At 37.7% G+C, this 22,305-nt stretch overlaps 1 protein-coding gene across 1 annotated transcript in view; it reads right to left on the bottom strand.

Annotated features, from left to right (window-relative positions):
- Window positions 1-22,305, bottom strand: part of TNFSF11 (TNF superfamily member 11) — a 55,815-nt gene that overhangs the window by 22,415 nt on the left and 11,095 nt on the right. The window contains exon 2 of the mRNA XM_072617145.1: window positions 15,876-16,043. Within this exon, the coding sequence (XP_072473246.1) occupies window positions 15,876-16,043 (168 nt within the window). The remainder of the gene's footprint in view (window positions 1-15,875; window positions 16,044-22,305) is intronic.

Below are 22,305 nucleotides of genomic sequence, written 5' to 3'. Positions count from 1 at the left end.
AGCATCTCATTCATTTTGACATTCCTTGTTCCTTAACCTGTCTTCTCTTCCTTTCTTGTACTTTCTACCTCAATGCTCTCATCCATCAACGTGACTTCAAATATCACCTTATGGAGACGGCATCAAAATTCATGTTTCCAGCCCTGATTTCTGTCATGAGTTCTGGAGCAGCATGCTATCACCATCATCATCCTCATAACATACATTAAGAGTTTTAGGGTTTGTAAAGTGATTTGTATTTGTTACATCTTTTGATCCTCACAAAAACCCAGTGCAAGTTTTTATTTAACTTTAAATTTCTTCTTAGCATCTCAAGTACATGTCCAAAAATGAATTCGTATTCTTCCTTCCTTAGTTACTTCTCCTCCCAAAAACTCCTAGCTTTTCCTCTTTACTGTTCTGACTCCATAACTTTCCTAGTCATGGAGGCTCAAAACCTTGGAATCATGAGTCATTTGTCTTTCTCATATCCAATCAGGCACCAAGCCTCATCAATTCTTTGTATCTAATGTATCTTTGTATCTTCGATGGCTCAGAAGGAGAAAGTGAGGCTGGTGACCTGCACAACCCTCCCTCATTCAAAACAAATTCAAGTGCAAATCATGTCATCATTTCTCTGGTGTCACGGTCTTCTTCGAAAACAAAGGACAAACACAGACAGATCTTTGTAACTAATGTCTTTGCCATTCATTATCTTTTATGTTCCCTTTGACACCAACGTAAACCAGACCTCATTGCCTCTTTCCTGCTGTAATAAAATAGCCTCCTCAACTGGTCTCCCCATCTTCAGCCTTTCTCCAAACCAAACTACACACGAACTGCTGATATTTTACCTTCCAATCATGTCTCTTCCCCAATTTAAAAATGTTGTTTGGGTCCCCCATCTCCTATTGAATAAAGTAAAAATAGACTGCGGGGCAGTTAGGTAGTACTGCGGATAGAGTACTAGGCTGGGAATCAGAAAGACTCATCTTTATGAGTTCAAATCTAGACACTTATTAGCTGTGTGATCCTGGGAAAGTCATTTAACCCTGTTTGCCTCAGTTACCCATCTGTAAAATGCACTGGACAAAGAAATGACAAATTGCTCCAGTACATTTGCCAAGGAAACCCCAAGGGGGTGATGAAGAGTTGGACATAGCTGAAATGACTGAACAACAACAAAAAATAGGCTTCCTGCTCTAAAATTCAACACCCACCACAGCATGAGCATTTACAACCTTATCTCCCGCTGCTTTACCTGAATGTAGTTAATTTACACTGTAGTTAAATTGAATTAGTGACTGTTCCTCAAACATACCCCATGATGGGATGCAACCTGCATTGTTAGCAAGCACTCACACTGATGAAATTCCAGAGCCTTTGATGTAAGATCCTCTTCAAAGTAGTTAACTGGGTGGACCAATTTTCCAGATACTTCTGTATTTGTCTCAGAACTCAATTTTTCCTGAAGTAATCAGTGTATGCTTTAATCCTATACTTGATATACATATATATATAAATATATGTATACACACACGTGTGTGTATGTATATACACACATATACACACACATCTTTATTTTCAAAGTGAAAATTAAGAGTACTAAATTCCTGGATTTAAAAAAAAGAGAGTTCTGAATATCCTTAGAAATATATGCAAGAAAAACAAATCTATGGAAAGGATTCTGATAATATAAAGGACAGACCCACCCCTTTCCCTGAGGTGAGTCATTTCTGATGTTACAACTCTATTATTAAATTTGTTAATCAAAGTTCTATATTTTAATACAAAGCATTAAGGAATTCTCTCAGCACAAGGCCAGGTTCTTCTCAAAATAGTTTTTCCCTTTCTAAAATGAATCTGACATCTACATAACCTCCAGCACTACACAAATATAGCTGTTTGCCCTGTGGGAAAAATTAGCAGCTGTGGGGAACTGTATAGGACTGAAGCTCACTTAGATCAAACGACTTGAGGTTGTCTTCAAACACTAGGATGTTGGCACAGTCATAACACTGAGTCAAATTTGAACTCACTCTTTCACAAACTCAATTCTATTTAAGTTGGTTTCTTACATTTTTGCTTGCCTCAGTGTTTTCCTATTTTGTCCTTTGGATTCCACCACTGATATCTTTCTGCCCTATACACTGGGTTCACAGATGTATCTCCCACCTCTAGCCCCTCACACCTTGTTACTTTGAGACAGCTCACTCTGGCCTAGAACGATTCACTGCTTGCTTCCACCCCACATGTCCAAGACTCTTAGGGCTTTAAAGATGATCCACCAACACCTGCTGTTTGGGCAGTTAAGTGTAGCCTCCTCCACGAAGGACTCTCGACTGTATGCTGGAGAAGCAGCACACAAATTAGCATGTTTAGTAAAGAATTACTCCAGACTATGTGCTATATACTTGGAATGCATTTATGAAAGGTACCATTTTCTCAGCTAGAAAGTTGCTGATTTAAAATTGTGTCTTAAAAAACAAACGTTTGATGCATATATAAGGGCTGAAGAACATCATGGCCTTGTTTTCATAAGGTAGCACAACACTATTCTTGGCAGTGTTATGGGCAAGCTGGGAACAGAAAATTAGTTTTTATTGTTTAACCTTCATTGTTTAAATGAGGAAGTTTCTGCTACAGTTAAAGGTCCCCTTGAGTTTTCATAAAGTAGGTTTTTGACAGCAATATTAGTCTTCATAAAGAGCCCAATTTTTAAAAATGTCTTAAGTTACTATGTTTTTTTTAAAAAAGACTAATCTTAAGCCTAGGCAGAATAACTGCAGCTTAGCACCTAAGTCTATCCCCGCTCTCTAGACTCCATATCCCCCTGACAGAATGGCTAACTGAACGGGGAGTGACCGTACAAGAAAAATTTCTGGCTCCCTAGAATTATGCTCTGAGAAAGAAGCTAAGTCGTGCAGTGGAGTCAGGAAGACTCATCTTCCCGAGGTCAAATCTGACGTCAGATACTTATTAGCTGTGTTACCCTGGGCAAGTCACTTAATCCTGTTTACCTCAGTTTCCTCATCTGTAAAAATGAACCGGAGAAGGAAATGGCAAACCACTCCAGTGTCTTTGGAAACTCCTCACGGCATCAGGAAGAGTCAGATATAATCGAACACCAATAACAAAGAAGTGATAATGTGCCACATGAAGCCAGAAAGAAATGAGGTAGGGGTGCTGACTTTAGAGAATGTAGAGCACATAACAAAAAATAAACAATTCTATCATTATAGGACCAATAATCTGAATCTGAAGTGCAGTTATCTGATCTAATTTCTTCATTCCATAGATGAGCAGACCAAAGTCCAGAGAAGTGCAGTACCTTCCCTGAAGTCACAGAACTAGAGCTAATACAAGCAAGAACCAGAAGGACAATCAAAGCTTCCTAAGTTCCAAAAATATTTCATATTTATAATGCTCTACAGCTTCTAAAGTGCTCTCTTTACAGTTATTCTGTACAGTACATAACAATAGAAATAACTAAAATATCTATGGAAAATTACCATTTACAAAGTATTTTGTATATACCACTTCTGATCCACTAGCTCACAGTTCCTATAGCACAATGAAGAAACTGAGGCACAGAGAAGTTAACACACAAAGTGAAGCAGAATGCAAACTGGCATCTTCTTTCTCCAAGTCCATTGTTCTTTGGATGATGGGGGATATGCATCATTCATGGGGGCGCTAGATTCTAAATTCTGTGCTTAAATTATTTTAAAACTCTCCTGCAAATTACCTTCTCTCTGAAGAAGGTCTTGAGCAGCCACTGGCACGTTGGAACAGTGTACATGAAGGAAGTCTTAATAAGCAGGATTTGAAACTCCAGGTAAGGTTAGCTCTAAGCTTAGAGGGTGAGGGCTGGGTCACATGGCCTAAAGATAGGTTTGAGACCTAGGAATAAGGCACCTCCACTTCTCAGATTTCCAAGGATCCACTGGAGGTGGGCATAGCCATATGGAGGGTTGGGAAAAACTTTCATGTCCTCATTTTCATGTTCACTCATTCCTATGGTATATACACTTACTGAGTGGAATGGCAGGTGGAATTTCTGCCTTATTTAAATAGGTATTTAATTGTTTAAACGGAGATAGCTAGGTGGTACACTATTAAACTTGGAGTCAGGAAGACCTGAATTCAAATCCTGAGTCTATGGAGTCCAAACCCATGAATTCAGACTCTTACTAGCTGCATAACCTTAGGCAAGTCACTAAAACTTTTTCACAAGTTTCCTTATTTGTAAAAGGGAAACAATAGTACCTACCTTGCAGGATTGTTGTGAGGCTCCAAGAAAATAATATATGTAAAATGCTTTGCAAACTTTAAAGGGGTATGCAAATGGTAGATATTATCAGTATTTCTCCCTCCCCTCTCTGTATTTCTTCACTTTTCTGCTGAGCACATATATTTGAATCCACATAAATTAAATGTGCAAATTAAGGGATCTCACTCTATTGAAGACTGTTTCTTTGCACCCGGAATCTAGGCCAACAAAGACATGCAATCTATCCTAATGCACCTGGTTTATTCTTGTTCCAAAAGAAAAAGAGACACATCATTCTCGCTTAGAGACAAGAACGCCGTGTCCCAGAATAGGAACATAGTCCAGAATTAGTTCTTAACATTTCTAAGGTAGCCACATGTGGCCATGAAACACCCAAAGATACCCTTACTAGAAAACACTAAGGACAGAAACCAACATTATTAATTATCCATCTTCTTCTACGGTCTCCAGAAATAATCAGTTCCTTATCAGGCATTCAATGGTCTGTATGTTGGAGGGTCCTGCACACAGCACTAAGGAAGTCCATTTAAGAACCAAGAGGAGTGAATAAGACAGGTGGAAGTACTTCAGGAAAATGAGAAGGCAATTTCGTGGTACAAAGACTAATGTATTATGGGACTTGAGTCAGGAAGACCTGCATCCAAATCTGGCCTCAAGACATTCACCTAGTTGTGTGACCCTGGGTGACTCACTGATCCTCTCTCAGCCTCAGTTTACCCATGTGTAAAATGAGAATAGTAATAGCCTCCACCTCCCAAGGTTGTTGTGAGAATGTGAGTGCCATACAAGGTGTCCCAAAAGTCTTAGTACAGTTTGAAGCTTTAATAGCTTAAAAGTACATTAACACAACTCATATAATAGGATATCCTGTATAAATGCTAAAGACTAGTGACTAGGGATTAGCCTTCCCACCCTGAGAGGCTCAAACCCCTGAATCACCCTGTCAAAGCCTCTTCTGAATGGCAGGGAATTCAAGTATCCGCTAGCCAACATTCCCCAGCCTGAATCCACAGCAGTCCCCAGATTTGGGCTTCCTCCTCCCAGTTCCTGACCCTGCTGGACCCAGTTAAGAACCCTATAAAAACTCATGCCCAATTCCATCTGTCCCATCAACCCCATGGATTCATTCTTTCTTATTGTAAATATTTCCCCTCAATAAAACTTCCCAACTGTCCTTTCTCTTTGCTGCCTCTGTCTCCTCGTGTCCCTATCCTTCTTCACACTGAACTCTGGAATCCCCAAAACCATCTCAAACTGCATTAAACCTGAAGGATAATTGAACAGTGTCTGGCACACAGGTCCTTAATTAACGCATATTGATGGTTTGAAATGGTGTGCCCCATTTCATATGGTGAGTTCATTGTTGAGCTGGGTCGATGCATAGCTCCTGACTCCCTAGACCAATAGTGCCCTTTCTATTATATTGAACATTTGGTTTCCAAATGTTATAAGCTATTCCCTTCACAGACTACACTCCTCTCTAGGATCAATCACAATTAGAATATTCCATTCCATCAGTGAACATGGGCTCATCCCTTAGTGACATATCATATAACCTAAGAGATCTTAGAGGGGATGCTGGAGCAAGCTCTCTCAGAAGAGCAGGTTGTTAAATTTTCAGTGTGAGCGTTTACACCTCTCGTTGTTCAGTTGTTTTAGTCCTGTCTGACTGTGACCTCATTTGGGGTTTCCTTGGCAGAGATACTGGAGCGGTTTGCCATTTCTTTCTCCAGTTCATTTTTACAGATGAGGAACCTGAGCCAAACCGGTTTAAGTGACTTGCCCAGAGTCACTCAGCTAGTAAGAATCTGAGGGCAGATTTGAACTCAGAAATATGAGTCTTTCTGATTCCAGGACCAGCACTCTATCCACTGCACCACCTAGCTTGCGGTGCCACCTAACTGCTCAGAAATTGACAAATGCTACAAATGAGGGCTTGTTTTGTTTACTTTTAGGCAAAAGAAAGTGATGGAGAAGATGTTCATAACGCAAATTAATTTTGAAAGTGTCATGCCTTTGGAGGCAGGGTTGTGAAACATTTACCAGCACACCCTTGGCTGCTTCCCATGTCTGTGTGCCCCATTTTCCTTCAACATTCTTAACTCAGTATGTCTTTCCTTTCCCCTGGATTACGGCCTCTTGCATCAGGATGACTGTACCCCTGCCCATACACACACATACACACACACACACATACACACACACAAGCCCACACAAGACTGTGTCTACAACATACCCCTTTTGCACATGCTCCTGTCTTCTCAGCCTTTGACTGAGATGCAGGGCACCACCCAGCCACGATGTTAGGCAAAAGGCAATAAGGTGGCAGATGCTTTGTAGGGAAAAAAATGTGGGCCTTGCTTCAGCTTTCCCATAAAGACAGCTTTCACAAAAAACTAAGCATGATTGGGGTTGAATTGCAGTTCCCAAAAGTGTTATGGCAAAGGACAATGAAATCCCATTAGAAAACCACTATATGACTAATGCCTTGATTTGGGAACACCAGGGCCCCAGAAACTCAAGTTTCCTTGTGGGTTTAGAAGAAACCTCCTTGGGATGCATGCTCTAAGAGAACAACAACAAAAAATGAGTGCTTTCTTTTCCTTACTTGTGTATGTGTTTGTATGTTAACCATATAGAAAATAAGACATGGTTTGAATCTAAAAGTTCCATTCATTAGAATCACAGAAGCAATCAAGCTGTATAAAGTATTTTATACCTTCCAAAATTTAATTAATTTCTTATTCACTTCTGAAGTTTGCTTAAATGGGAAAAGATTTCTTAGAAGAGTTGAGATTGAGATGCTGTGATCAGTGCAAATAAAGAGCTTCCAAAAAAGCTTTACTTGTTTAATTTCTAGTTTTATTTCTAGCTCCCAAATCCAACAAAACTTGAATTTTTGAAGGCAAAAATATGTAGGTAACTCTCAAAGAATACATAGAGATTCTAAATACCTAAGCCTAAAAGGAATCTTATGAGAATCTCTAAGATTAAAAGCTGTCATTAAATCAATCCTAAATCTTTTTCTGCTCTGTGATATCCAGAATTTCTTTAACCTTTGTATAATAAAACCATAAAGCTTAACTCAGGATTTAGCAGAAAATCCTTTGTGTTTCAACTCCTTTTGCTAAAAGCCTTGGGAAAATATATTGGTCCATGTTCCTGACTTAGCAAGTAGGGTATAGGTGAATATTACTGAATATTTTTTTGATGACAGAAAACCTTGCCAGTTCTCAAGGTTAAGATTCTACGTTCATCAGTCATCCTTGTGCAGAACTTGAGAAGTTTCAGGAGATAAAGCCCAATAGTGCAACCCCTTTGTTTTAAAGATTTAAAAACTGAGGCCTGAACAGGTTGTTATTTGGTTAGGTCTTCCTGGTGTTAAGTGAGAGGAGGAATAATTTGAACCCAGGTTCTTTGACTCCAAAGCAAATGTTCTTTGAGATTTTCGTAGTGTGGTTTGTTTCATGTCTCTGTTTTGTTTAGATCTCTCCTCTAATTTGCCTATTTCTCCTAAAAGTGAAATAAAGAAAAAACTCCAGGTGAGGTTTCACTGTGTAATAACTTGACCCTCTGAAATTTCTCCAAGTTCTCCTCTAAGTACTTTGGAGGCTTATTAAGCCTCTAATAAAGGTCTTAGATAGACCTGACCAGGAGGGAAGATTTACTACAGTTACCCCAATCCACCTACCCAATGATACTGAAGGACCAGGCTGAGACAATACAACTTAGTACAATGGTGCCATTGAGTTGGGAGTGGGCCTTCAATATATGGAGACTTATATAACTCCTACCTACCATAGTGGATACACTCCACAATCATTCATTATTATATGACTGTCATTTGGCCATGCAGACTACCATGGTCTTAGCAGGTCTAGACTGGCATTATCAAGGACAAAAATGTTAACAAAAGTTGGAAAAAACATGGGTGGAATGCCTACTCAGGTTATGGTGCCCACTGCTTTTAGCAGTAGTAACACTAGGAAGCATCTAAGTGTGAAATGAACTAATGCAGTTTTTTAGTGCGTGTACACACTTTGACTTCAATTTTATAAGTAAAAAGAATTGTCAGTCCAACAAGCCTCAGGTTCCAAAGACTATGATGGCTAAAATTTATGTAACACTTTAAGGTTTATAAAGAACTTCACATGTATCTCATTTGATCCTCACAATAACCCTGGCAGGTAGCTACTACTATTATTCTAGTTTTGCTGGTGAGAAAATGAAGGCAGACAGACATTAACCAGAGAACAATATATGGCACCCCCTAGATGCCACCCTCACTAATCAAGGATCTAATAGCTCTCTACAATGCAGAGAGCTAAGCAACTTTGAGATCCTGGCCCCTGTACAGACCATCCTTTTAAATTTCTGTGATGCCATCTTTCAAGAAGGGTTTGTTTCCCAATGGTGTTACCCAATGTGGAAACTACAACTCACTGCCTGAGACTCTAAGTACTAGTGGGAATAGTCTTCTAGCCAGCAAACTCATAATCCTGACCTTATCACCAGCCCTGTATGTTCCATATTTGTTCAGCAAATAAACAAATGGTCTTTTATAAGGACTAGGGGTAAGAATGGGCAAGAGGGAGGTCTTGTTGCTGTGCAAGGGATTCCTGAGCTCAAGCCCAAGCTGGCTGTTTCACTCCCAACACAGCAAGGCCTGGGAATACTGCCAAAAGCTGGAAACAAGGGGGGAAAAATGAAATAACTTAATACATTGGGTGCCAGATATGTACTAGGTTGGGTTTTTTTTAATTGTCATAGACTGTTATAATAGACTTTATAAATTGCAGTTGGTAAGATTGGATCACTAAGAGGTTTGTAGAGTTCTGTGCTAAAGGGGAAAAAAAAGCCAAGAAAATCCAACCACAAAAGAAAAAGAAAACAGTATTACTTGTCTGAACAAAAACGTGCTACATAAACACTCTTTCATGAACACATCCGATGTAAAATTGTGCTCAGTATCCATTTCCAACGAACAGTTTGATCCCTTCATCACATCTGAGGTAACCGTCCTATGTTCAGATTCCCAAATTAATGTTTAAGGATTACTTTTATATCCACCCTTAGAACTGATGACACAGATCTGAATATCCCTGGGTGGGAGACTAGCAGCAAGAACACATATTGAATTGAAAGAACTGGGTCTGAGTCTCGGCTCTTCTACCTAGTAGGAATATCATCTTGGGTAAGTGATTTAACCTCTTGGATCCCCAGCTTTCTCCTTTCTAAAATAAGAATAAAAATACTTACATTGCCGAACTCATAAGGTAGTTGTAAGGACTAAATGAGATAAAGTGTTTTGTTAAAGTGCTATGTAGTGGCTATTGATAGTATGAGCATATTCTAGATTTCTTAAATGAAAAAATCTTATTTTGTAAGATTTGTGCAAAATTTCATGCAACGTAATAACTATCCCCCAACACAAATGCAGTATGTTAGGCATAATTGAGTTAGTTCACTAACTCCTTAAAGCACACTACTAGGTAACAAATGCTTGTTGATTGACTGAAGGACCTCCTCCAAGCAAGCTTTTTGGTTGAAGAAAGGAGATGGTTTTTTTTTTTCCTGTTGCCCTTCCATTTGGGAGATTTCCAAAGTACACACACACACACACACACACACACACACACACACACACACACACACACACACACTCTTTGTTCTTTGACCCCACAAAAGAATTTACCCTTGTTATGTATTGTACAGTCACTTCAATCATGTCTAACTCTTGATGACACCATTTGGGTTTTCTTGGCAAAGATATCAGGGTAGTTTGCCATCTCCTTCTATAGCCTATTTTAGGAACTGAGAAAAACAAGATGAAGTGACTTTCCCAGGGTCTTGTAGCTAGTAAGTATCTGAGGCTGGATTTAAACTCAGGAACATGAGTCTTCCTGCTTCCCAGCTTGGCACTCCATTCATGTACCACCTAGCTGCCCCGTGTTATTTATTAGTTATGATAAATGAACTAGCAACAATACCACCCAAGGAAGAATAATTAGCAAATTGGAGAAACGTCTTTATCTTGCAAAGAATAATCATTTGCCGGTTATATCAGACCTTATGCTTTTATTACCAATAATATGATTTGAATGAATCTAAAAGTCTTGCTGTTCCAAATTTCTCCTCGCTGACTTATAGCACCTCAAATTCTTAGTGCTAGAGCCATTCCTTTGAATGAAGGGATTAGACTGTGTCTCCCAAAGGGCTCTGTTTAAATGCAAATGTTACATATTAACAAGTCATTATCACTTCTACCTTTCTTATAATTCAATATTTTAAGGACTCATAATTTCCTCTTAAGGATACTCCTTTAACACCTTAATACAAATTTATCACTAGTCAGTCCCTTGGCAAGGAAGAGGAGAAATGGGAAATAGAACAGAGATGATTTGATACTGGGGACTGGGGAGGGAAAGGCTCTGAGTGGGAAAAAATAATGGGATCTCTAAATAGTGAAAAGATAGCATACGGGCACTGGACATCTAAGAGAAAAACATATAAGGGGATCTGAGAAAGAGGGAGACCCTGAACAAGAGGGAGAGGTCAGATGAAACTGAAGTTTTTTTAACCAACTTAACAGTAGACATTTGGCCAATTTAATAAGTCTTCTCAGAGCCAGACCTGATTATATGCAACAGCACCTAAAAGTAATCACTGAATCTTAGTCTAAACCCCTGGTCTAAACTTTGAAATATAAGCTATATGGAAATTTAAATCTATATTGATTTGACTCATGGACACAAATGGCATTGATGAAGATAAAATATCTTATTTAAACAAATATCTGGCCTTGGCACTAGAATTCTAAATAATAACTCAGTTAATGAATTTGTTAATTGTTCTTCCATACTTTAGCTATTTGCTAGCATTTGATCTTTAATAGTATTTATAAATACAGGGATGTTTGATGAAACACATAATCAGCATCCTGGTCTAACACGGGATGATCGTGCAACCTCTTGGAAATATGTCAGTTATTAGTAAACGAAGCTCCTTACTTCACCTAAATCATGATACTGCAGTGAAAACCCCAAGTAGAGTGATATACTGAGTCTGTTGTACTGTAATGTTTATTAATAGTTCAGTACTTTTCTTCCATTACTCGAACAGCCCGTTTACCTTCTCTAGCATTATGTGTCTTACTTTGTAGACCATTAAAGAAGGCTCATGTCTAGTTAAGTCACTTTCTTCAGTGCAAAGTACAAGTTAGAGTTCAACAAATGCATTTAGAGGGTAATGTTGAAACCTTTCCATGCCCAGTCTCTTGAAGTAGGCCACTGAATGAGTTTCCAAATGTCAACATTCATGATCTTCATGTCCAAGCAGAGAAAGAGAGAGAACAACCTAAAGCCTCTCAGATACAGCTCTTATATCCATCCTAATATATTTACCGGTGTCTACATGGGGCAGCTAGATGGCACAGAGGATAGAGCATTGGACTTGAAATCAAAAAGACCCACTTTCTTGAGTTCAAATTCGGCCTTGGACATTTACTAACTGTGTGACCCTAGGCAAGTCACTTAACTCTGTTTGTCTCAGTTTCCTCATCTGTAAAAAAAATTACATAGAAAAGGAAATGGTGATCCACTCTGGTATCTTGGCCAAGAAAACCTAAAAAGGGATCATAGAGAATCTACCATGACTGAAAAATGACTAAACTGAACATGAAAAAAGCAATGCTGCCACAAATGACGATGATGGTTCCTCCTACTAATAATTAATGATGATCAATAATGATTGATACTACCCTTTAGGTTTACAAAGGGATTTATGTACATTATCTCTGATGACAACCCTCTGAGGCATTTACTATAATTATCCCCATTTTACAGATAAGGAAAATGAGGCCCAGAGCATAGTAAATAAAGCCAACACGAAGAAATAACAAAATTCTAGTCAATATGAGTATCATACTGCCAAAATTAATAACTCACCTCTCCTTTATTTAACAATCAATAAAGTAACTGCTTCAGGAGGAATGCTCTTTCTTAAGATCAAGTCAACAAGCATTTATTAAGCCCCTACTTGTGTGAGGTACTGGAAATACAAAGGGCAGAAGCAGTCATATATTATGTCGATAAATAAGATTTACTGATGTATTTTAGAAGCAAGTCACCAGAGCATATTATCATGGGATTTACCTCCTAAAAATGTGACTGTGAAAATAAGAAATGGTTAATACACTCAGATTTAAAGGGTGTCAGGTAAGAGACTTAGAAGAATATTCAAGGACTATGTTGTCTACTGTCCTATTTTTTTTTTGAGGGGGGAGGTGAATTTGTTGTATTTACTCTAGCCAAGTGCCTGAGTTCACTTAGTCTAATGATACAAGACATCAGGAAGAGCATGTGGAAGAAATTTAAAATATTTACATGAAAAGCCAATGACAGCATGGCCAAAACTTTGGAAGACAATTAGAATTTCACGGGTTCTATTGACTTTTGAAAGAGACTGTCCAATTAGACAAAAGATGGAATACATCTATAAATGCAAAGACAGTTGAGTAATATCATGCAGTGAATTAAGCTTTCGTCCAGATTAAACTGTTTGCAAATTCAAGCTCCTCCCACGAGAGAATTATGTTTCTGTAGTGTAACAACAACTTGGAAAGGAAGTTACTGATATTTGCGGTTTATTTTTTCAGAAAAATGACTTTTTTGTAGTGGGTGGCAGGGGGAACAAATGACTTCTTTAACTTTATAGAGGGGATTTTTCCCTCTAAATGCCTGCAATTTCCCAATGTTAGGTTACAATTTTTGTTAAGAACCACAGAGCCAACCAGCTTGCTGATGTGCTGGAGTCTTATCGATTTTCCAAGTATGAAAACAGAAATTTCAGGTTAGCACAGAACTCTATAAATAAAATACCACAACATACCCATGCGGTTGAGAATTTTGGTTTCCACCACCAATATCCTTTCCACTTAGATATTCTAGACCAATAAAACCCAAGCTTTTTGGAGTTGCAGAGATATCTTGACTTGATTTTGACTCTGATTCTTTCTTCCGAACCTTCTAACATGTACACCCAACCAAAAGTACTGATGGAATTTTTAAATATTCATTTTGTTGGGAGGACTTGTGAATACTTTCATGATGAAACGAACCGAAGAAATCTTGGGGGTGGGAGGAACATCCACAAAATTAAGACTGGGATATATTGCTATAGGTCCCCTATTCACTGAGGTACATACAATTTTTTTTCTTTGATCAGACAGCTAAACAATGTCAAGGGAAGCAAGGACCCAGTTGAGAAAAATTCCTTAACTGTGCTCCTAGAAGCATAAGAGAAGTCATTCATTTTACATGACCATAAACAGTCTATTCGCCACTCTGAGCTTTTTCTTCCTCCTTATCATCATCGTCATCATAGCTAGCATTTATATAGCACTTTCAAGGTTTGAAAAACACAGGACAAAGATAATCTTATATAATCCACAACCACACTATGAAGTAGGTTCTATGATTATCCCCACCTTACATATGAGGAAACTGAGGCAGACAGAGGTTAATTGACTTGTCCACAGTCACACAACTTGTAAGTATCTGAGCCTGGATTTGAACTCAGATCTTCCTGACTCCAGGCCCAGTGCTCTGTCCACTGAGCAACAATCTCTAAAGTTAAGTTAAAATAAACAAAGCAATAAAATTAAAATATCCTATGACTTTTTTCTAAAAAATATTTTTATTCTGAACCAAAACACTAAAAGAGGGACATTTCTATATGCAGATAAAGAGGGTTATAGTGAAACTATTAATCTCAAGTCTGTGCAGCTGCTCATCTTTTAAAAATACAGTTTATATAAATATAATTTTTAAAGGTAAATATTTTATCTTTAAAATATTTAAAATCTTTCAAAATAAATATTTAAATATAAATTAAATACAATAAATATATCAAATATTTATTATAAATATAATAAATCCAACATGTAAATTTCAAGGCTACCCTGCTTATCCATGATTGCTTCCACTTTTCTCAATAGCTCCAATTCTATAGAGGTGATGTCATTAATCTTTGCCTTTTCTTCCTCCCTTCTAATCCTTACACTCCTCCCTATTTTCTTTTCTTAAAAGAAAAGGAAACTAAGATTTTTCTTGAGTTTTCTCTCTTCTTTTCCCTCCCCATCTTCTATCATTTTCTACTCCAATTGTTAACCATTTAATGATCACCTAATCACCTTCTCATTGGAGATGAAGTCTGAAGACCTGGGTTCAGATCCTGAATTCAGCACCTTCTAGCCAAGTAACCTTTGGTAAATCACTTCAACTCCTCTTCCCACTCAATTCTGTAATGCCTCAGTTTCCTTATCTGTAGTACCTAGCTCACATGGCTGCTATAAAGTATTTTGTAAACGAAAAAGTGACATTTAATTTTTGTGTGTGTGCAAATCTTTTCTTGTTTTTGTAACATTGTATACAGTAACAGCAATATTATTTCAAAGAACAACTATGGGTGACAAAGTTAATTTGACTATAATAAATACTCAAATTAACCATAAAGACCAAATAAAGAAAGAACTGATAAATAGAGGTATGTATAGAATAATTTTGCATATGTGTGTATACCTATTTGTGTCTAATGGTGGCCATCTCTAGGGTGGGGGGAAGGGAAAAAATGAAAAAGAAAAGATGTTTACATGATAATTTTGTTGTATGTTTGAAGGGAGTAGCAAATTAAACCTGGTAGATTTGCAGTTGCACATGCAATCGTCTACTTTATTGTACTATCTTGTGGAAATGTCTGTTTTGTTCCATGAATTAAAAATAAAATAATTTTTTGAAAGTGACTTTTAAGTGTGGGCTATGATTATCTTCACTGGAAAGGGAGAAAAATCTATTATGAAAAAAATGTATATCTATGTAAAGGAAATGAAGTCATTAAATAGAACAATGATTTCTGGGTCACTGATTTCAAGCCAGCAGATTGACCCATCATCTCACCACAAACCAACATGCATTTCCTCCAAGTATGAATTCAAATACATCATCTTAATAATAAAAAGAAATGAAAAAGAAAGGAGGGGAGGAACAGTGAGAGGGGAGATGGGAGATGGGAGGATTCACTCAGAACTAATCTGGGGACTATCAAGTATTTGATGAGTCATCACAGGAAATGGGGAATTAAACTAGTTCTGCTTGGCCCCAGAAGGCAGAACCAAGAACAGGGGGTGGAAGCGGCAAGGAAACAACTTGGGTTTGATGTCAAGAAAAAACATCCTATGAAAGAAAGCCATCCAAAAGCGCAATGTGCTCACTCAGGAGGGAGGGAGTTCTCCTTCACTGGAAGACCGTTTAATGACCCTTGGTGGAATCTCTTACAGAAGGGATTCTTATCTAGCCAGAGATTGGAATAGACACCCTCTGAAGATCCTTCCAATTCTCAGATTCTGTGAGGTTGCGAAGGTGCTGACCAGTATGTTTCTATCTTGATCTATACACAAAAGTGCTTCTTGGTTCTTTTACAAGTGATTTTTTTTTTTCTTAAAGGATCATCAAAGTCAACTATATTTGAATGGATTTAAATCTGAAGACTGGAAAAGGAAACTACCCCCAAAGACCCTTCAACAGAGAGAGGTGGGCACACTCACCTTCTGCAATGCTCCTTGAAAGGCCTGTTTGATTCTTCGACAGGGATCAGACATTAATTTTGCATCCTGACCCTCCAGAGATGTATCTTGCAAATCTGAGTTTTCATGAAGTTTGAAAAGTTTTATAAAGCAACAGGTGTCATCATCTGAAATCCTGTTAGGGTCCATCTGAAATAATATTTTAAAGGATGTTAGAGTGGCTGTTATTTATTCTAATATTTAGCAAAGTGTTACTTGGGTACAACAAAGGCTTTCCTTCAAACTGTCCCATTTCCCCAGAAGCATATTAAAAACCCGCTGCAATATAATTCAAGTTGCTTTATTTCGGTTTGAAGGGTGATTGCCTACTCACAAAGAGTGTTGAGCAAAAGTAAAATTCTTTAAATATCTTTTGCCACAAAATTAAAGATTTTAATATTACCAGAAAATGGAGAGTGACTGGAAGTTTCATGAGGATAGGAAGCATGTCTTATTCTTTGTATCCCCCATAGTATCTGACACACGACCTTGGCCATAGGTATTTGAGAAACATTGGTTGAAAGCATGAATAGATTCATCAATTGCTTAGCAAATGGAAATGGGGAAAAGGTACATTTTTTTCACTGATTATTGCCTTTAGGATAAAATGCAAACCCCTAAGCTTCTCAGTTAAATCTCTTCACAAGCCAGCTCTATCCAACATTTCCAGCCAATTTTTTTCATACTATTTCTCTTTACTTGACTTGTTCAAAGCTCAGCACTCAAAACGGCTCGCTTGCTGTCCTGATCTCAGCTCTTGGTTTCATGCCTTTTCACAGACTTTCTGCTGTTCTTGAGATGAATTCCCTTCTTCATCTCCATATATGAGAAATCTTAGCATCTTTCTGAAAGAAGGTAAGGAAAAGCTTCCTACAGGAAGACTTCTCTGATGCTCTGCTCTTTCATTTTTCACCTCCTCTTCTATTTCACTATCTGTATCCATGTGGCAACCTTAGACTATAAACTCCTTGAAGGCAGAGACCTTTGTTCCTGTCTTTGTATTCCCAGTATATAGCACAATACCTTGCCCAAAGAGGGTGTTTAGTTAATGTGTGCTTGGTGAATTGAATTGAGGTCATGCTAGACATACCAAAGAGACCTCACAGAGTAGCATATAGAGTGCCAGCCTTGTAACAAGTCAATAGATGGCAAAGTAGATGGAAAGTTACACCTGGGGTCAGGAAGCCCTGAGCTCGTCTGTTCTCTGACAGATTTACAAGCTCTGTGACCCTGGGAAAGTCACTTAATCTGTCTGCCTCAGTTTCCTCATTTGGAAAATGGGGATAATAATAGCACCTACTTCCCAGGGTTGTTGAGAGGAGCAAATGAGATAATATTTGTGAAGTGCCTTGCAAATCTTAAAGCACTATTTTAATGCTAGCTATTATTATTTCTCTCTAGCTAACTATATTTGTTTGTGTAATTTCTGCTATTTTCTTAGTAAAGAATACGGTTGAGGTGGAGAGGATCTGTGCTTCCAAGTAACAAGTGGGAGCTGTTGGTATAACTTCCATGTTTATAGAACCTTGGCATAAATATCTACTTAAGCCCTCTTCTTTTCCTTGTATTAGATATTCTCACAGCTTCAGGCTATCTCTTAATAATAACCAAGGCAGCAATCAGAGGGAAATACCATATCTACGTAGGGTGAAGGCAACATGTAGTAAGCCATAACATATTTGCTGCTCAAGATTATAGAAAACAAAACACACATGGAGGAGGTGGTGGAGCATGCAAGGTGCATTCTAGTTTTGCTTTATTTTTTGCACTAATATAACCCATGGCCCAGCACCCAGAATCTGGGTTTACACAGACCTAGTTCAGTCTTAGAGGTTTCCCATAAGTCACTCTTTGATTCATCACCTACTCCCTCCATCAAAGTTTTCCCTTGAGAATCTTAGAATCTGCTTTATTTTTACCTGATCTGAGCTCTACCCTAGAAACAGGGGAATATAATTGTCTGTCTTCTCAAAGAACAGTTCTGCTTCAGCTCCCAAGCAAGCACTCAAACAATGTCCCTTACAGTGAACAGCTTATTTTTTCTTAGTCAAATATTCAAATGTGTCTGTGATTTCATCCATGTGGGTGATATCTGGGGATAGAGATCACAGACTTTATTTCACCTCATCAAAAATAGAAATGATTCACAAAGGATTTAAAGGAAGACAGAGAAAAACAAAAGACAGAGACGGAGAAGACAAAGAAGATGAAGACAATAAAGAAGATGAATAAAAAGAAGATGATGATGAGGAGGAGGAGGAGGAGGAGGAGAGAAAGATCTAACTCTTTGAAATATCTGAGACAGCTACTATGTGACTCTTAGTCCTCTCCAGGCCAAACATCCCTAGTTCTCATAAGGCGTGAACTCAAGTCCTTTCACAATCCTCATTGCCTTCCTCTCATAACTCTCCTGCTCACCAATGAATGTCCTTCCTAAACTGTGGTGCCCAGAAAGAAGATAATATTCCATGTATGTTCTGACTAGAACACAGTACGATAAAATGATTACCTTTTTATTCCAGGAAGTTAAGTCTCCCCACACAACTCAGGAACATTAGAATTTGACTTTTTACCTGCTATCTCACACTGTTGACTCGTATTCCAATTGCAGTCCATTAAACCCCCAGATATTTTTTTCCATGTGAACTGAAACCATGCAATCCCCACCCTGAATTTTTGAAGCAATTTTTAAAGCCAAATATGAGACTTCACCTTCATCCGTTTTATATGTCAGCCCAACATATCAAGATCTTTTGGAAACCTTACTATCGTCCACTTTCTTAACTATCCCTCCCCCACCTTTGGGTCCTCTGAAAATTTTATAAGCCTTTATTTGAACTATCGATAAAAATCCTAAATCCTCTAGGTCAAGCACAAATTTCTAGAGCACACACTGGAGACTTCTTTCAAAGTAGACATTGAAATACTTTTGACTCTTTTTAAAGTTTAGCTGTCTTTCAAACAAGCCCAACTCCATCTCTGCCACATCTGTCCATAATTTTTGACATGATGTTATCAAATAAATACTTTGCTAAAATCTGAACAAACTAAATCTACATCATTCCTCTGATCTACCAGTTTAGGAATACTGTCCAAAAATAATAATAAAAAAGTAAAAAGGGCTAGTTTGCATGGCCTATTCTTGTTCTGCCTCTTTATAATCACAGTTTTTCTAAATATCTAGTAATCAACCCTCTAACAATGTGTTCTCTATTTTTGCTTAAATTACAGCCAAGTTAAATAGACTATAGCTTATGTACCCTATTCATCCCCTATTTGTTTAAATCAAGATATTCAGTCTTTTCCCTATACCTATTCTCCACAATCTTTTAAGTCAGCAATCACATTTGGCAATATTTTCAGTATATATGGATTTGTTCATCTGGGAGATTTCATTTGAATCTTTCATAAGCAGTTAGATGCTCTCTTCACAACCACTATATTTATACTAGGTATCAAATCGCCACTAGCTGTTTTTATTTTGTGCTTTTCAAGATGAAAGTCTTCTAGATTCATAGTTAACCCCATGGTTTAGAAGCCCAAAGAAAAGAAATTCTATAAGACCAACAGAGAAATAATCCTTTGTCATCTGCTGAGCCCTGCTTTTCTCCAGGGAATTATATAATCCTTAGATTTAGAGAAAGTGCTACACTACAAAGAGGAAATTTTTTTGTTAGTCAACTCCTATCTAATTAGACTTGCAGAGGTCACAAAATTCCTAGTAGTAGTTGAGAGTAAGGTCTTGTTCTGCTGTTCCACACGGTGGCTCTGTCTTTTGTGGTCCTATACCTCTGAGTTCATGTCCTTGACCCTCTTATGTCCAACAAGCTATTTTCAAGAAGTTGGTGTTTTTGAGGAAATCCCCTCTCTTTTTTCTAAGAGGCTAGGTCTAGGAACTCTTACCAGCTCACTACTTCCCCCATCCGCTATCATCTTTTCAACTGAGAGGTTCTATTGCCTCTTTACTGATGCTAACTTTGAGGAGGAACAATTTCCCAGGGGATTTTGTGCAAGTTTAAAGATTTTACCCCTAACCAAGAAGTCCCGATTCAGTGTATTTATTTGTGTTCAGGCTCAGCTGCTCTTTCCCTTTGATCTACCTCTTCCCTTTTATATTCCAAAAAGCTACTCAGATCCTCAATCAGCTATTCTCAATGAGATGCAAATGAAGCCACAAATACCCAGACCAACTTTCTCCCCACACTTGGTCAAGCAGAGGTCCTCCACTATCTAAAGGGGGAGACAACTGGTGTGTTTACATCTTCAAACAATGATGGTAATTTCAAAGGCCCCTATCCTTTAATCTCACCAAATCTAACCATCCATTCCCAGAAAAAAAGCACCTTCTACATTAGAAAGAATGAAACATTAGAAATTGATGTGCACAAGTTAAATAAAAGAAGTTAATAGGGAATATTAGTAGAATCAATTCATTTTTTTAAAGAAGTGATACGAATTTGATATAGAAAGAAATGTTGGAAAATTCAAATTGAAAAAATCCAAAAAGCAACATTTTCTCTAAAATTTTCAAAAGCAATTTTATCAGTGTATTGCAATAAGACAGTATGAGTTTGGGATCAATAAAAATAGTAAAATTTGAAGAAGTAGGTCAAACAATTTCTAGGGTGTTTTGCTTTCAACAAACATTTTATAACAAAAAAAAAAATCAAGGGCAATACAGATTTAAGTTTCAGTCCTAAAGAAAATAAGTGAAAGCCCACTTGTTATGGTTACAGGATAATATTCAATCAATCAACAAACATTTACTAAACACCTACTACATGTCAAGTACTAGTTATTGTCTTTAAATTTTATTTTCAGATTTCAGTGGCTCAATAAAAGTTTAGAAATCAGTAAGAATTGTAGAAATTAAACTATTCCTAGAAAGTGTTGCTTTCATTAAATGGGATAGAACTTCCTTAAGAGAAAAGATCATTTTAGGATCACAGAATCACAAATTGAAGTTGAGGATCTGAGTTGAGAAGGACCTTGAGTTTTGAAGGACCTGAGAAGTCATTGAGTCCAACACCTCATTTTTAAAGAGGAGGGCCAAGAGAGTTTAACTGACCTGCTCAGAGTCACCCAGATGGCAAAAAGCAGATCCAGCTGTTTAACCCACAATTTCTGACTCCACATCAAGGGATTATACTTAGGAGGCAGCTTCAAAAACAACTCTCTCCATTTTACAAAGGGGGAAACAGAGATGTAAGAAGGGGAACTGTCCAAGATCCCACCAATGGAAAGTTACAGAAGCAAGATATGAACCCTGTTTCCCCAAATCTTTCGATTCACACCATGTTGCCTTTCAAATAGTTGTTGAAAGAAGAAAAAAAAACTAGACTAAACAGATTAGTAAAGGAGGGAATAAACAATTGCTTTTCAAAACTACTCGTGTTCACTTGCCAGAAGTGTGAGGCAATAAACTCAAGTAATTCTACCAGAAGCTGCCAGAATAAATTTCTTTATGAAAAGTGAGAAAATCCATAACATCTTTATCTAGAAACTTAAAAATGAAAATTGCATGATCACAGACATGAAGAGAAAACTGAAGAGATGATGATGATGATGCCAATAGCTTTCTTCTTCCAAAGAATTCTGAACACTTCTCTTTTAAATTCCTAACTTTTGATAGTAGAGTTCAAGTGGGGAAAGAGGCAACTAGGTGGTATAGGTGATAGAATGCTGGAATTGGAGTCAGGAAAGCACAAGTCTAAATTCTCCCTCAAACACTGGCTCTTGTGATGGCCCTGGGTAAGTCACTTAACTTCTTGAAGGAAATGTATTCAGTGGCCTCGAAGGTCTGTTTCAGCTTTCAATCTATGACCCTATGTTCCTGGGAAAAGACGGTTGTTTGTCCTTCATTCTTGAAGAGGACTGGGACATCAAGAAAGTGATGCCATGACTTGTAACTGAAATGGATTTAAGTAAGGGAGGGCTGTGCAAAGTCACCAGTTTCACTTTCTCCTCCAGAGTCATCTGGGTCCAATGACAAGCTACAGATCAGGATGACTGGAGATGCTCACCTGGGAAAAGGTTACCTTGCTAATTCCAACAGTAATGGCTTGGGAGATTCTTGGAAGTTTTTGCAAAACTGAAGTCTAAATTAGAAAGCTTCTAACTATGTTCAACCACTTATATGTATTTTCTTCTCTAAACTTTGCCAATATGAAAATTATCTCCATTTGTAATAGATTAACTAACAAGAAAGATGAATATGGAAAGCAATGATGTAAGATCAATATTTATTTCTCATGTTTCATTTGAAATAACTGACATGAATCAGAAGATATAGGATTGCCCAAGAGGAAATTCTTTGACTAACAAATAACAACTGCTTGTTTATGAGGTGTGACTTAAGAGTGAGAAAATATAGGACCTGAGGACATTAGTGATAACTTAGTCTAAAAGGATG

Source organism: Notamacropus eugenii, chromosome 6 (assembly GCF_028372415.1).
Source record: "Notamacropus eugenii isolate mMacEug1 chromosome 6, mMacEug1.pri_v2, whole genome shotgun sequence".
NCBI classification, from domain to species: Eukaryota; Metazoa; Chordata; class Mammalia; order Diprotodontia; family Macropodidae; genus Notamacropus; species Notamacropus eugenii.
The sequence above is the reverse complement of the archived record's forward strand: the minus strand, read 5'-3'. Positions and strand labels throughout refer to the sequence as shown.